Source organism: Carex rostrata, chromosome 2 (assembly GCF_964058835.1).
Source record: "Carex rostrata chromosome 2, lpCarRost1.2, whole genome shotgun sequence".
Lineage (NCBI taxonomy): Eukaryota > Viridiplantae > Streptophyta > Magnoliopsida > Poales > Cyperaceae > Carex > Carex rostrata.
The window spans coordinates 7,754,427-7,771,542 of NC_135919.1; the positions used below are offsets into that span (position 1 = coordinate 7,754,427).

General features: G+C 32.5%; 2 protein-coding genes across 2 annotated transcripts; both read left to right on the forward strand.

The window, feature by feature from the left end:
* Positions 1–5,293: 5,293 nt before the first annotated feature.
* On the forward strand, positions 5,294–10,553 carry PAO1 (polyamine oxidase 1). The gene is given in 11 exon segments (XM_078321880.1): positions 5,294–5,452; positions 5,543–5,698; positions 5,701–5,791; positions 5,894–6,040; positions 7,944–8,190; positions 8,601–8,744; positions 8,854–9,003; positions 9,145–9,399; positions 9,955–10,036; positions 10,123–10,211; positions 10,325–10,553. Coding segments are annotated over 10 exon segments (1,455 nt in total). The 5' UTR covers positions 5,294–5,352; the 3' UTR covers positions 10,206–10,211; positions 10,325–10,553.
* A 3,091-nt stretch (positions 10,554–13,644) lies between these two features.
* On the forward strand, positions 13,645–16,844 carry LOC144572321 (Sterile alpha motif (SAM) domain-containing protein). Its single transcript, XM_078321855.1, has 4 exons — positions 13,645–13,934; positions 14,030–14,108; positions 14,693–14,885; positions 16,537–16,844. The coding sequence occupies exons 2-4, from the start codon at positions 14,052–14,054 to the stop codon at positions 16,665–16,667; spliced, it is 381 nt and encodes a 126-aa protein (XP_078177981.1). The 5' UTR covers positions 13,645–13,934; positions 14,030–14,051; the 3' UTR covers positions 16,668–16,844.
* The last annotated feature ends 272 nt before the right edge of the window (positions 16,845–17,116 follow it).

Consider the following 17,116-nt stretch of genomic DNA (forward strand, 5'->3'; position numbering starts at 1 on the left):
TACATGTAAAAATTTTAGATTTCGAATTAATTTTGTATAAAGTCAAGTGGTCAAAAAGTGCTAAAAAAATGAATGAACTAAAATTAATTTATAAACCTTGTAATTTTGTCCGCTTGACTTTATACTAAAATAATTTGAACACTTAAAATCTTTGCATGCAAATTCATCACTTGTGAAGTAGATGGATTTCAACGGCTTAAATTTGTCACTTGAAACTGATATAATATATTTTGGAGTTAAACTCATCAAACACTTTGGTAAACTTAAGATCACCCTAGTTAATTTTACTCATATATATATATATATATATAGAGCTAGGCTACGGTGAGTTGCGAAGTAAAGTGACTATTTTACTTCACGCTCATATTTTGCGATTTTAAAGTTCAAAACGTCAATCCGAACCGTTCATCTTGTTCTTCATATTGAAATGTGCTTGAAGACCAAATTTTACATTTTTTGGAATTTTTTTACTATTTATTAAGCAATTTTGAAAGTCGCTGATCTGATGGTCCAGAAAATTTTACTGTTTTTTTACTGTTCACAGCAAAACAGCAATTTTAAAAAATGCTTAATAAATAGTAAAAAAATTCCAAAAAATGTAAAATTTGGTCTCCAAGCACATTTCAATATGGATTAAATATCAAACGGTTTGGATCGATAATTTGAACTTTCAAAATAAAAATACAGCGTGAAGTAGAAACGCGTTTTACTTCGCAACTCACCGTAGACTACCTCATATATATATATGAGGAGGGTTCAAATGCACCCAAATTTTTGTGCACCCAAATGCACCTTATCTTTCAAATCCTTTTTCTCCGTTTTCATAGTCTGAATAGTCAATCCGAACCGTTAGATGTGATCTATATATTAAGATGTGCTTGGAGACCAAAATTTTACATTTTTTGGAATTTTTTTACTATTTATTAAGCCACTTTGAAAATCGCTGATTTTACATTTTCTGGACCATTGGATCAGCGATTTTCAAAGTGACTTAATAAATAGTAAAAAAATTCCAAAAAATGTAAAATTTGGTCTCCAAGCACATCTTAATATATAGATCGCATCTAACGGTTCGGATTGACTATTCGGACTTTGAAAACGGAGAAAAAGGATAGGGTACATTTGGGTGCACAAAAATTTGGGTGCATTTGAACCCTCCTCTATATATATATATATATATGAGTAAAGCTAGCGTGTGACATGCTCACCAAGAAAGTTTGGTGAGCATAACTCCAAGAGTATATCGGATCGACGTCAAATGCCAAATCAAAACCGTTGAAATCCATGTACTTCATGAGTGATGCATATACATGCAAAATTTTGAAAGTTTCGAGTTTATTTGCTACACGGTCAAGTGGTCAAAGAAATAATAAAAATTGAATATATAAAATAACTTATAATAAAATATTCATTTCTTTGACCACTTGACCGTGTAGCAAATAAACTCGAAACTTTCAAAATTTTGCATATATATGCATCACTCATGAAGTACATGGATTTCAACGGTTTGGATTTGACATTTGACGTCGATCCGATATACTTTTGGAGTTATGCTCACCAAACTTTCTTGGTGAGCATGTCACACGCTAGCTTTACTCTATATATATATATAGAGTTAGGCTGGGGTGCTATGGATAGCATAGTGGCCTCTATGCTACGGCTCAATATTCGAGTTTTCAAAATCCAAACGGTCGATCCGAACCGTTCATCTTATTCTCCATATTAATATCTGCTTGGAGACCAAATTTTACATTTTTCTGAATTTTTTTACTATTTATTAAGTATTTAACAAAATTGTTGATCCAACGGTGGCTGCACAAAACAGTAAAACCGTTGGATTAGCGATTTTCAAAGTGGCTTAATAAATAGTAAAAAAATTCAGAAAATTATAAAATTTGGTCTTCAAGCAGATATTAATATGGAGAATAAGATGAACGGTTCGGATCGACCGTTTGGATTTTGAAAACTCGAATATTGAGCCGTAGCATAGAGGCCACTATGCTATCCATAGCACCCCAGCCTAACTATATATATATATTGATAAGAGTTGGTTGTTCCTACATGTTTTATTACGAAGCAACAATAGTCTAGCTACGAAAACTAATACTATATAAATATATCATAGCACCTAATACTCAACAAGAGGTCGTAATTATATAACACATGGTAATTATGTACGAAACTAGAAAATTTAATAAATCTAGATTAAAGTGTGGAAATGTAAAATGTATAGTAAAAATATATGAACTCAAATCTTCATAATGTTAAAATTTTATCAGTGAACTGCAAATACACATCTAGTATTTTATAAGAAAAACTAAATTATAAAAATTTATAAAAATAAAGTTAAATAAATTTCAATATACATATAAGCAAAATTTAAAAAATAATGGAAGTGGCTAGGTAGCCATAGATCGATCCGCCCCTGTGGCTAACATTTCTTGGCGAATGATATATGTACGTGTTAATTCATACAACCAATGGATCGATAAAATTAAATACAACTAATATATAGGCCCCAAATTAATGATGCGTTCAGCTGATGAACAGTGCACGGGGGAAAAGCGATGCTAAAAATCATTCTTTAAGAAAAGAAAGGAAGATATATTAAATTAAGGAGCAAAACAGAAACCACAGACTACATGAATTTGGCTACTTAAATAATCAATTATTAAAAGTTTCAGCAAATGTCAGTCCGACTCTGCGTCTCTGCCTACCTATTGATGGGCATGGTTCTGAAAATTAGATTAGAAAACGAAATCGATCCGTAGATTGATCATGAAATTAATTAGAAAATATAGGATGAATCGGTCTTGAAAAATTTGACACCATTTGTTAGCTAGATATATACCAACTTAAATATTTATTTAATGACTTTTGATGTAAGCCGCAAATATAATTCGTATTTTTGTATTTACCTTCTCACATCTTTCTCTCAAAATTTAATGTTCTAAAACAAATAAACATGATTCAATCAAATAAGATCAACTTTTATTTCTTCTTCTCACCTTCTCAAAATTTAATACTCTGAAACAAATAAATATGATTCAGTCAGATCATATGAACCCTCTTCTCTCTTTCCCTCATCTGTCATCTTGTGTGGCACATCCTATTTTTTTGTGTATGTTTTGTATAGGTTTCATGATCCTTTTGTGGCACTTATATTTGAATTTTTTTCATAAATCATAATTAATAAAACGTTTTTTAGGGAACCAATATGATTGATTTTTTTTTTTCAAAAACCATAAGGACCGTGGGGTTCCCACGGTCTCAAATTTTTTTTATTTTTTTTTTTTTATTTTTTATAAAACAGAATTTTTTTTTAATTTTTGTATTAAAATATTAGAAATGTTGAATATATTTCTTTGAAAATAGATGAAATACAATATAATTTGATTTATTAGAAATACTGCAATAAATAACTCGGATCAATATTTTTCAGGTCAGGTTTTTCGCGGCTGTAAGAAAAATTAATATATTTCTTTATGTGTTATTAGAAAAAAAAAAATGCTTAGATTCTGAGTTATTGATCCCGGTTAAAAAGTCACTTCTAGGTAATCCAGAAAATATTGTGATCCTTCTAGGACATTTAATTTATAAAAAGTTATATCTATTTTGAGAATTCTTTTTGAATAACAATTATTAAATAACTTAAAAGTTATTGTTTTCTTTTAAAATAGATACAACTTTTCATAAATTAAATTTACTAGAAAGATCACAATATTTTCTGGATTACCTAGAAGTGACTTTTGAACCGGGATCAATAACTCAGAATCTAAGCATTTTTATTTTTTTTCTAATAACACATAAAGAAATATATTAATTTTTCTTACAGCCGCGAAAAACCCGACCTGAAAAATATTGATCCGGGTTATTTATTGCAGTATTTCTAATAAATCAAATTATATTGTATTTCATCTATTTTCAAAGAAATATATTCAACATTTCTAATATTTTAATACAAAAATTAAAAAAAATTCTGTTTTATAAAAAAAAAAAATATATCAATTTGAGACCGTGGGAACCAGGGTCCTTATGGTTTTTGAAAAAAAAAAATCAATCATATTGATTCCTAAAAAACGTTTTATTAATTATGATTTATGAAAAAAGTCCCTTATATTTGTCACACTTGCCATGTCTCGGAGAGAACATTTTTTAAAGACAAAAAGGCTTATTTTGGTCACAGTTGCCATGACTTGGAGAAAGAACTGTTTTTATTCAGAAGTACAAAATAAAGTTAGCGTTTTCCATAATTTAACTCACCTCGAACGACGAAAAGCACTAACATTATTCTCTAGAAAAGAGTGTGATTCTTGTAATTAAATTAAATATTGAGCCTCTCAACCTGATCTTGAAAATTCCAGTCGCTTTCAATCATTACTAAATTCATCAACTTGAGCTCCAATTTATACAAGAAAAAAAAGGTATTACTTTCAGATGCGGATTCAGAATTTTCATAAGGGCCAAAAAAAAATATCGAATCGGTTTTAAACCCATTAACTAATTGAGTACTCGATAAAAAAAATAATATTTTGACTTATATTTTTCAATATTTTGATTTGTAATTTCTAATGCTTTAACTTATAATTCTAATTACCAATCATTATTAAAAAAAATTATTTTAATTTTAACACTAAATTTAATCCGAATTATAAATCAAACATTTAGAGGAGAAAAAAAAATTTCAAAAAAGACAAAATCGATCAATACCAATAAATTATTACTAAAACTCAAAATCCAGGGGATCTAGACGACTGCCCCTGTTACATGCTGGGTCTGCCCTGATTACTTCTGGCCAATCAGTTCACATGAACTTTTATACTTCAAAATATCAAATACATTTGGGTACTTGGACAGTGTTTTAATTAAATATTATAGCTTCAGACTTGTTGGTCTCTATGCCATGATATGCTAGCAATGGCCCAAATATTCTCACAACAAACTAAAAGTAGTTTTTTAATTAATAGGCACAAAAGCTTTGCTTATGGAACATGCGAGGTGACTTAATTAACTTACGGTTAAAAGAAACGACAAATTTCCTTGTCTCTATTAATTAACAAGAAATCAAGCAATATATTAGCTAGCTAGGTATCAAATCTTCACAATTCGAATTCATGTATCATGCATACAAATTATTTCATGTACAATAGTAATAAATATATATACAGCACGTGGATGGAGAGAGACACTGTCCTTTCAAATGCTAAATTAATTAATTAGGTCCCACCTTATCTTACCTCGCTCGCAGCTTCATCACAACGAAACACGTTAGTTGCATCCTTTCCTATATAAATATTAAAAAGAAGGGGAGGCAGACAGAGAAATCTAAAGAGCGATTTGGAGAAAGAAAAGATGAGGATGCTGTTCATTGTTGCATTGCTGCTGCTTCAACACATTTTACTATCAGCAGCTGCTGGTCCAAAAGTTATCATTGTAGGCGCAGGATTCTCTGGTTAGCTATACCTAAACTAGATAAAGTATATATACACAAAATGCAATGAGTATTATTGATATACACTAATATATATCATTAATTTCTCAGGAATATCTGCTGCAAAGACACTGTCAGATGCAGGAATTAAAGATTTTGTGTTTTTGGAGGCAACCGACCGCATTGGAGGACGCATTCGCCAGCAAAACTTCGCCGGAATAAATATAGAGATTGGTGCTAACTGGGTTGAGGGTGTCAACGGCCCTCAGGTAACCCAATATGGAGTATGGCGAATCAGATCCGCCTCCGCAACTTCTACTCCGATTTCGCCAACCTTTCATCCAACATTTACAAACAAGGGTACGCATGTATATATATATATGTCGTCTACTTTAGAATAAGGCAGTAGCCCATCTTATTATTTCATTTTTGTAATGTTTATCTTTGCATTTATATATGCAGTGGTGGCCTTTATGATGAATAAGAAGGGCAGAAATCAATAGATTTGGCAGATACTGTTAGTGAGGATGGTGAAAAACTATCAGAATCTTTACCAAAAAGTGGTCGTGAAGACATCTCGGTTCTAACAATGCAGCGCCTTAAAAACCAGTAAATAAATACTACTCTAAATTAATAAAACATCAAATAAATCTTATTTCTATATATATATATATAGAGAGAGACTAATGTGCTTTCAGTAGCATATGGGCCGAAATACACACGGTCCAAATTTGAAATTTCAAAATTCAAAAAGTCGATCTGAACCATTCATCTTGTTCTCCATATTAATATGTGTTTGGAGACCAAATTTTACATTTTTCTGAATTTTTTTAATATTTATTAAGCCACTTTGAAAATCGCTAATCCAACGGTTATACTGTTTTGTTAAGCCACCATTGGATTAGCAATTTTCCAAGTGGCTTAATAAATAGTAAAAAAATTCAGAAAAATATAAAATTTTGTCTCCAAGCACATATTAATATGGAGAACAAGATGAACGGTTCAGATCGACTTTTTGAATTTTGAAATTTCAAATTTGGACCGTGTGTATTTCGACCCATATGCTACTGAAAGCACATTAGCCTATCTCTCTCTCTCTATATATATATGTCAATAATTCTATACCTAAAAGAGGAATAAAAGTACTCGCTAAGGGCCCGTTCGGCAGATTACTGTTCACCGTGGGAAAAAAAAAATTTGCTCAGACTGAAGTTTTTATTCCCGCGGTGAATAGTAAAATTCAGTTCAAAATTTTCAAAACCCATACCCATTTATATTCCCCACTGGGCTGCTGAACGGGCCCTAAAAGAAAACATGAGAAACAATCCAAATTGTGGAAATTAATCGACGGTTGTTCTCATTCTGACTTATCCATGTTTTGGTCCCCAAAATTAGATTATGTACTTCAATTAGTACTTGTATTTTATTCCTAACACTAAGCTAGTTATTCTAGCATATATTTTTGTGTGTTTTTTACATTTAGTTGCTTTAAAAAATATTTTTTTTTTCATATAGTTATTATTGTTTTTAAGGTATGTTTGGTGATGATAAATAAAAAGACAATGATAATCACCTTTGTGACTTCCGTACTATTATCAGAGACCATTTAAGAATTATAACTACATAAGTATATTAGAAAAAAAAAACTACAAAATTTGAAAAAACTTGCTATTAGATTTTTTTTGCTAGTTAAAAAGATGAGTTTTACAATATTTAGGTTATATAAATCATTTACATATGAAACTTGAATCAACGTTTGAATTTAAATAACAATTTAGTCATAAAAAATTACTATGAAAGGGTTTTAACTGACCTTGACTATATATACAAAATAATAATTGGTTATTTATTTTCAATTCAAATAAGTTAGGATTAATATTAGACAAATTAGTGTTCAGGCTATGTGAATTACAATGTTACAAAAGAATCAATTGTTCGATTAATGAAAAACTGAAAATTATTATCATTATTGATAACATTAGAACATTTTCAATCTTGACTTGGCATAGTATTTTATACTCTCAAATTGACCTTTGACCAGGATTTTGTCTTTGTTCTTTATATATTTTCCTTCCAATATAATATTTACTTTAAAATCTACCTAGGATGCTTAATTTTGAGTAATATTTATTTTTTACTTTGTTCTTGTGGTGTTTATGTTCCTAGATGATGAAGTATAAATTTTTTATTTTGAGTATAAGTTGTGTCAAACTACTCAACTTTAATGGAATTGTTTATGAATTTATGACCTCTTACATGAATGGAATTGTTTTTATTTTTTATTAAATTCAAGAATAATTCTCACAATAACATCTATTTTATAAAGCAATTCTCATACATAAAATGAAAAATATTCATTTCCGTACTTTTTTTTTTTTAACCTAAATGATTGACATGCCTATTAGAATATATTTTAACAAAAAAACAACTGTGTGGGTACGTACCCACCGCTAATGCATAATTGAGGTAAATTTTGTATATTTCTAGCTAATAAATTCATTATATGTGGTAGGGTTCCTTCATCACCTTTGGACATGGTGATAGACTACTATAACTACGACTATGAATTTGCCGAACCACCACGTGTAACCAGCCTTCAAAATACTGTACCATTGGCTACATTCGCCAATTTTGGTGAAGATGTATATTTTGTGGCCGATCAACGAGGCTACCAGAGTGTGGTCTACCACGTGGCACACCAGTTTCTCAAGGCTGACAAAACTGGTGCCATCACAGATTCTCGTCTCCTGCTTAACAAGGTTCGTTAATTGCACCTTACCAAATAAATATATATAGGCCAATAAAGATATATATACTTACACATTTTTTTTTTATGACACCAGATTACACCCTACATTTTTAAAGTTCAAACAGTCGATCTAAAATGAGTCAGTTATAACATATATATTTCAGCAATTTCGGCATTTTATAATACACGATTTATTACAGAGTCAGTTAAAAGATCATATATTTCCTTCTGTGAATAATTTATGTTTACCATATTGTCTTACACTGATAGAGAGCACAAAAAAAATGAAACATTGAAACTACCATTAATTTAATTGTTATTTAACTAATTTGCCCTTGATTACTGGTAGCCCTGTAAGAAGATTAATCTTGAAGAACTTTGAGATAAATTATTCAACGATATACCTTAAATTAATTGTAGGTGGTTCGGGAAATTCAGTATTCTGGAAAGGGTGTTACAGTAAAAACAGAGGATGGATCTACTTATACAGCAGATTACGTCATGGTGTCGGCGAGCATCGGAGTTCTCCAAACACCGCTGATCAAGTTCACACCGGATTTGCCAGTTAGTTTTTTATGTTAAAAGAATTCTCTCTTTAACAATTATTTATCTTTCTTTCTATCTTTTTCTTGACTTAACTATTCATTTTTTGTTAACAAATGTTGCATCTCAGCAATGGAAGATTCTTGCGCTTTACCAGTTTGACATGGCAGTGTACACCAAAATCTTTCTCAAGTTTCCTTACACTTTCTGGCCAGAAGGTAATGGCACTCAATTTTTCCTTTATGCAAACGAAAGGCGGGGATACTACGGAGTTTGGCAGGTACTTAGAAAATATCTCATTAGTTTACCTTCCTTTTAAAAAGCTATATTTACAGAAATAAAATTAAAAGAAGAGCATGATTAATGAAATGCTGAACAATCCAAAATAGAATTACTTAACTGTGAGTTGTATGATGTGCAGAGTTTCGAGAAAGAGTACCCCGGTGCCAATGTGCTTCTGGTAACAGTGACAGATGAAGAATCGAGACGGATTGAGCAGCAACCGGATGAGGACACAAAGGCAGAAGCAATGGGTGTACTAAGGGAAATGTTTGGTAAAAACATACCAGATGCAACCGACATACTCGTCCCTAGATGGTGGTCTAATCCGTACTTCAAGGGAACTTTCTCTAACTGTCCTATTGGAGTCAATCGTTACGAGTATGACCAAATTAGGGTATGGCCTTAATCTCTTCTAAGATGTTTTGGTTATATAACAAACATCATTGAAAAGTAATTGTAAATATGCAATTAGAATAAGGAAATTAACGTAGGCGATGTGCGTTTGTGTTAGAGACAAAAAATAAAAAAGGTTCTCGTTCTTTATAATTTTCAGAAATAAGGGTATGGTCTATTCTGATTTTTAGGTTAAATTCCAAATTTCAATTAATCCTGATTCTTACAGAAAACCTCAGTTTAAGTAACAAAGCCAGAAAAACACACAAAAACCAGAGATGAATAAATTTTATATCAGGTCAGTATTAGCCAGAACAGGTTCGATGGGTACCCGCTAGTAAACAAAGGTGTTCTGCTACTATTAACTGGTATATTGCTCAAAATCAGGGCAACTGTTTCCTGGCAATAATGTACTTTGTTTTCTTTTAAAAAATCCATACGGCTGATCCGTCTTAAATTAAATACACAGAGTACAAGTCTTAAATTAAAAATACAAAAATTAAAATTAAATTGTGGCATGTAGAGGCTAAAAAAAGCTCCTTTCTTACGTAACTAGGCACCGGTTGGAAGGGTTTATTTTACCGGAGAGCACACAAGTGAACATTACAACGGTTATGTTCATGGCGCGTACCTGGCAGGTAACATCTCTAGGCTCAATAAAGTATAATTCTACAAACTTTATGTTAACTAGATTTCCTAAGTCTTGTCTTCTTAAATCTTCCAGGTATTGATTCTGCAAATATGATGCTTAAATGCATAAAGAGAGGTTTCTGCAAGTTTGATATCAAGGCCAAGGACGAAAATTAAAACAAGGTAACTAATTTTAACTGATATATCCTGCTGCAATTACATAAAATTTATACTGTGACATAGGTTGTACTGTTTGATAGAAGGGTAATTTAAGAACTTAAACCTTCCTCTGACAGCTTAATTAAGGAATAAGGAGACTTGCGTCCCAGAAGAAATAAGGAGAGCCTTCCATTATGTATTTGAATTTTTATGATTTGTTTTGCATTGAATTTGTTTGTTGCATTATGAATCAGTACTTCTGTTATGTAGAGTAATGATTTTCACTATGGACATTCATTAATTAGTAGTTGTGTTTTGTTGTAGTTTATGAACTATTTTTTTTTGCGGTCATCCTGATTTGAACTTTTTTTTTTTTCCTCATTTTTTCGTGGTTGAATTAAAGAATTCACATGGTTTTCGCTACTTGATCGAGGTTAAAAATCAAAACATAGATTACAGAATTTTTTTAAGCTGGATGCTTTACTTTCAGAAGCAGAGACATTAAGAACTTGATTTGATATTTAAGCATTCTATTGTAAAATCAGGCAGAGGCTGCCAGAGGAGATTGTATTAAATAAGAGACAGGTTTACAACTTTACGAGCATCCACCCTCTATTTATGGCTACAGTACATCAACCAAAAGTACCATGCAACGCATACAAGTCACAAGATATGCACAAAATTCCCTATTAATCCTGTCTCTCTCAACATGTACAATTCTTCGGAGACATGAGACCCCATATAACTTATAAGTGGTGCACTTATCTCTAAAGTTGTAGCTGTACATCTCTCTCAACATGTACTTCTTCGGAGACATGAGACCCCATATAACTTATAAGTGGTGCACTTATCTCTACAGTTGTAGCTGTACGTCTCTCTCAACATGTACTTCTTCGGAGACATGAGACCCCATATAACTTATAAGTGGTGCACTTATCTCTACAGTTGTAGAAGTACGTTAACTATTCATATACTGGAGTAGAACTAGGGTGTTCTTAAGTTCACCGAACCTCTTTGTGAACTAAATTCTAAAATATATCAGATTGACTTCAAACGACGAATTTAAACCGTTAAAATTCATCTACCTTATGAGTGATGTGTCTACGTACACATGGAGAATTTTAACTTTCGAATTAATTTAGTATAAAGTCAAGCGGCCAAAATTAAAAGGTTTATATATTAATGTTAATGCATTCATTTTATGAATGTTTTTTTACCACTTGACTCTATACAAATTAGTCGAAAGTTAAAAAAAATTTGCATGTAGACGCATCACTCGTATGGTAGATGAATTTCAACCGTTTAAATTTGTTATTTGAAACCAATTCAATAGATTTTAGAATTAAATTTAGAAAGAACACCCTATTTCTATTGTATACTTCTGCTCTGATTACCCAAACTACTTTATTGAGCACAAAAAGTGTTAGGCCATGGAATTTCACCAGGCCTGTAAATTTAGCCCACAAGTGCTCCAAGCAATTTCAAAGATAAAGCTCAATTCTTCAATTTCGCTATCTATCGGTTACAAGCCTGGCTTCCTAATAAGTAGCATTGCAGTCCGAACTAAGAAGGCCCAAAAAAGAATTCAGATCCAGTGCAATGCGGTCAGTAGGATGAGATCTGAGTCATTCGTTTTAATCTGGCACAAATCTCAATAATAAACTCTCCTATATTCTGAATAGAAATCAAATTAATTTTAGACTAGCTGAGAATATTTTACCTCCTTAAATACCTGAGAGGATATGGATTCCCCAAATAAGCTATCACATGAACCAAAATCATCCGAAACATCCCCATAACTATGTTATGACCAGTATTGTAAATAACGATACGGTTATCAGTCGTCAAGTAATTAATTAAGAATAAACAGTTATATTCGAAAATAATTATTTGATCAGTTGAAAAAATTTATGATAGTTTAGTCATTGTCAATGACTAATTGACCGATTAATCAATCTAAACGAACATTTTTGCAACACTGGTTATGACACTCCATAGACATTTGCATAACATTTTTTGAAATATTGACACACTATTAGCTCGGCAGTCCAATGCTATGGATACAAATACAGATAATTTCGAATACGAACACTTTCTGGATTCAAATCCGAATAAAATTAGATAATATCCAATCCATTTACACTCTTATAGATAAATACATTTTATATAAAATCATGTTGAGACGACAAAGGCTGCAAACGAATCGAACCGAATCAAACTTATCCCAGTTTGAGTTTGAGTTTGAGTTTGAATAAGATTCGAACCGAATTAGTTTGATTTGTTTCAGAACGAACTAATTTCGAATCGAATTAATTGCGAACTACAAATTTTTTGAATCAAAGTCAATTGAATTATGAACTACAATTCTTTTTGACAGCCCTAATTATACTGATAGTTTATGCAATAGTTTTCTTCGCGCGAAACAAAATTCACACGGTTTCATTTTACCTTTCACGAATTCACACTGATGGGTTATGGGCCAGCTCAAGATTTTCTTACCTTTTACGCTGTTGGATTGGTTAAAATCACAGCATGGACTTAGTCAAATGAAACTTATTCCATTGTTAATTTGTTACGCTGCTGAAACATTTTTCTATTATAAGTTATCATTATATTAACAATTTTAAGCTTTGATATAAGTTTGGTTCCTGGATTATTAAAGATTGATGGTTGAATCCATTAGTTACATTATTTGAGATTCAAATCTAAATAAGTTGCGAATCAATTTCGAACGAATTATACCTAATTTGAGTTTGATTTGAATAAGATTCAAACCGAACTGGTTTGATTTGTTTTAGAACGAACTATTTTTGAATCGAATTAATTGCAAACTTTTTTTGAATCGAACTCAAATGAAATCATGAACTACGAATTTTTTGTACAGCCCTAGAGACGACTATTTGAATCTTAAATAAAAAAATATGAATTCATAAAGATCAATTTACGATTTGCAAAGCACCGTGACCTCAATTCGTAGTAAAAAGGCTCCAGCGCGACGAAGAATTATTGGAGGTTGCTATGAATTGGGCCGAATGGTCCAATGGATCAAATCTAAAAAGAAATGAGGCTTTGGGCTATTACTCCGAGATATTTCTATATTTTGACGTCTAGCCGACGGCGCTAGAATTGAGTGGGCCCCCGTCGTCAAAACAAGCTCCGATAGATGGTTCCAAAAGGAAGACCGTCCTTCCCACATCGATACAATGCCGACAAGCCAACAGCACATCAAAATTGTTCTCCAACTGGAATTCGGACTTCTAACGAACTCAAATTTTGTGTTTGGATCAAGAGCGTACGATCTGCTCTTGCACGAATAATAAAGGGCCCAGATTGGCCCCAATTTTTATCGGACGGTTTGGAGCTAAACTCAAAATTTGGATTACTTTAGAGATTTGACTCCTCGAACTGGGTCCCATGCCTCAGTGACCTACATTCCACATCCTACCCATCCAGTCTCAAGCTGATAGTCACAGCGAATGATTTCAGTTTCACTCGATTATTACTTTTCTCTCTACTCGAGAAAGCTAAGCTGCCCCTCAACCCCTCCTCTTCCTCATTTCTCTTCCAAATCATCGTCTACCTTTGGATAAACCCATAACCTAACAATCTCTCTCCACTACCTACACACACACACGCACTCTCCCCCTCTCTCTCTCAGCGTGATTAGGCATGGTGGTCCTCGTTTAGGGTTCAGGTTTGATGCGATTCAATCTCTTCAAATCTGACTCTCTAGAGGCCTCCTAAAAGGTGAGTTTTTTTCCTGATTTCTTTCCGTTGAGTTCATATTTCGTCTAGTTTGTTTACCATTAGGTGCTAAATCTGGGTGGAATGTTGAATTAAAGGTTTTATTTGGGGAGACGAGGGATGAGTAGTAAAAGAAGGCCGCCAGAGCCCTTGGATTTCTTCATTTGGACCGTGGAGGTATGCGTTTTTCTTGCTTTTTTTTCGTTTTATTTAATTTTTTTCTTAGGCATGTTCTTTGATTTTGCTATTGTATAACGAAAACTAAAGAAATATATGGCAAATTTACTTATTTTCAACTCGTTTAAAGTAATACTGTTCTATGCTCAGTCCTCACCCTTAAAATTGTACTTTAGATCTGTAGCACATTTTATTGGAAGGATTGGGAAAAGTATCGTCGCCAATTTAACTAGACTTGGTACAAATTTGTGGAAATTATTAAGGTGTTTATATAAAAAACTGATATACCGGGTCGGACAGAACACTGAAGTGGTCTTTGGGATGAGATTAGTTTTTGTTAGGGTTCTTCGAGTGGTTTCTATAGTTGGACTTTCACTTCAGAATTTGAGATTAGAATCTGGGTCAACATGCCATAATTTTGATTTATTTAGCTATTGATTAATAAGTTTGAAGCTCGAGTCCTTTTAAGCGTATTACACCCCGGTAATACCTGATAAGTGATAACCAGTATCCTTTCAAGCCTAAATATTTATTAAATTAAACTGATCCTCGTTGAGGTAGTAATGTATAAACTAAATATTCAGGATGTTGGGTTATGGTTAGAGGAGATAAATCTCGGGGGTTATCGCCAGGTGTTCGAGGAAAATGGCGTAAATGGGGAATACCTCGAGAGTCTTTCAACATTTACTACTGAGCAAATTCTGAGGTTTATTAGGCGGTGCCACATGAAATGGGGAGATTTCATTACATTATGCAAGGAGTTAAGGCGTATTAAAGGTTTGATCTTTTCACTAATAAGTTATACTTCTCAACCATTGCGAGAATATTGTATGAGAAAAGTAATCTTTGCTACCTGCTTGGAGTTTTTAGCAATTATTTTATATATGCATACTTTTGAACTTGGTGTTTTGTACTTTGAAAAAATATTGCTAGAGACATCTGCTTGAACTAATAAAAGTACCTTACAATAGGGAAAGAAAACATGGTGTATTCTTGAGTTTTTACAACAACAACAACCAAGCCTTTAGTCCCAAACAAGTTGGGGTAGGCTAGTATTCTTGAGTTTTTATTGGGACAATATCTTTTGACAATTGTAGATGGTACTTACTGCTGCACTTTAATTTTCATCTAAGTTTGTAAATGCACCCATGATTATCAAATTCTTTCACGTTTAATAACTTTAGAAGAAGCAGGAACTAAGGTTAGTTGACAGCTTAATGAATTGTCAGGTGCGTGATCTGAAGTTGGTTGAATTGTGTTAGCAATTTTTAATTAAAAATCAGTTTGGATTGCTTTTGGTTTCTTGTGTTACCCATGAATTTTAATGTGGATTCTTTGGTTATTTAGCGTTTGTTATGTTCACCTTTGTCAAGCAGTTATCTATTTTTCTTTTATTTCAAACAAAAACGAATCGTTTGAGGGAATTTAATTTGACAATAACCAGCATCCAAAAATTGAGTATCAATATTTCAATATTTTCTTAAAATTGTATGTATGTCATTATGTACCAAACATCTATCTGAGGTAGCAAAGGGTGCTGAGACCTAGTCTGCACACCAAAAAGGAATGTGCAGACGTAGTGGTGCGTAGACTAGGTCTGCATTCCTGCTAAGATTCGAGATTTTGCCAATGTACAGGGTTCCAAGCTGCTCTTTATGTGATTGGTTTCATAAAAAAAGGGCTCAAAACATTATTTAAATAACACTTGTACTCTGGAATAAATTCTGCTTAGCTTATCTGCCCTTTTCATTTATTCTTTACGGGTGGACTAAAGCTAAACCTAACCCTTGATCCTAATTCTATCCTTCTTTTGCATGAACTAAGTTGAATATGGGTTTATTGCATCATAATATGCAAGTTTGTCTTCAAATTAAATGTACATATGCATGCTGTCAGAGGCTGTAGTATTTAAGCATTGAATGAAGCCCACTGTTATGGCATAGTAATGAAATTCAGTATATAGGTCGGGATCTATCAGTAGGTGCCAAACCCAGCTGACCTGGTGAAGAATATATTGACTTTTTTTTTCATGAAATATATTTCCTTACAAAAAAGTGATAACATTTTAGGAGAAGAATTTAAATTAATGAAAACAGTTAGAAGTTAACAGACATGTTTAGTCGCTCTATAGTCACATTAAATCTTAATCTTACAACCAAGCAGATTGTATATCCTTGTATTAGTAACATACTAAATTAATTATCATATTACTTTGTGGAACTTGATCTTGGATCTCTAGTTGTAAACTAGTAATCAGCATCAGTACACAGCTAAATTTACATGTGCCAGTGCTCTGATGAGACAAGGTTAATACTGGAGATCCAAGACAGAGTTTCTTAAATTATATGATAATCTATCTAGCATGTTAATCTGTTAATTGTATTAAATTCAGGTGATTTAGGTAATTTATATTTTGACGAATTTGCAGTTGCATGCCTGAAAGGTGAACAAGAGGTGCGCAGGCCATGGTGGGCCCCAGCATGTCTATCAGTGGTTTTTGTGAGGGTAGCCAAGCGGAATAGACAATCTCGCGTCGTCTCCTTGAAGCTTGAACCGTAAGATCAAAATTGTTAGGAAAAAAAAGGGAGTTTTGTGACATATTTTGTTGTGCCTCGTTTCTGTAACATCTTGCCCTTCTAGAAAGTATTGTTATTTTGTGTGCTTACAATGGTTTTCTCCATAGTCACTTTTTGTATATGTTGATTTGTTCTATCATATAGGTTTAGTGTGGTTATATATCCTTAAAGTTGCAATTCTTCTAAAATATGTTTGCAGGAGATGGTTCTAGCCTAAAATTTCAGAATCATACCAAAAGTGTTGATTGCATTTTTTCTATCACTACTTTATTTTATTTTATTTTATTACTTATCTATTAGTAGGAAACTTTTGAGAGGCCTGTATGCGTTAGCTGGTCCTTCAGACCAAATCCATTTTTTTTTCTTAAGCAATTGCCTGATTTTGAAACTATTTGGCCCTCTTTATGTTGAAATTGTTTGTAGTGGACATGT

Excerpts from the sequence above, each read along its gene's own strand:
- LOC144572321 (XM_078321855.1), top strand. The coding sequence starts at position 14,052 with ATGAGTAGTAAAAGAAGGCCGCCAGAGCCCTTGGATTTCTTCATTTGG. Across the intron at positions 14,109-14,692 it reads TCTTCATTTGGACCGTGGAG|GATGTTGGGTTATGGTTAGA; the intron begins GTATGCGTTTTT and ends CTAAATATTCAG. Across the intron at positions 14,886-16,536 it reads GGAGTTAAGGCGTATTAAAG|TTGCATGCCTGAAAGGTGAA; the intron begins GTTTGATCTTTT and ends ACGAATTTGCAG.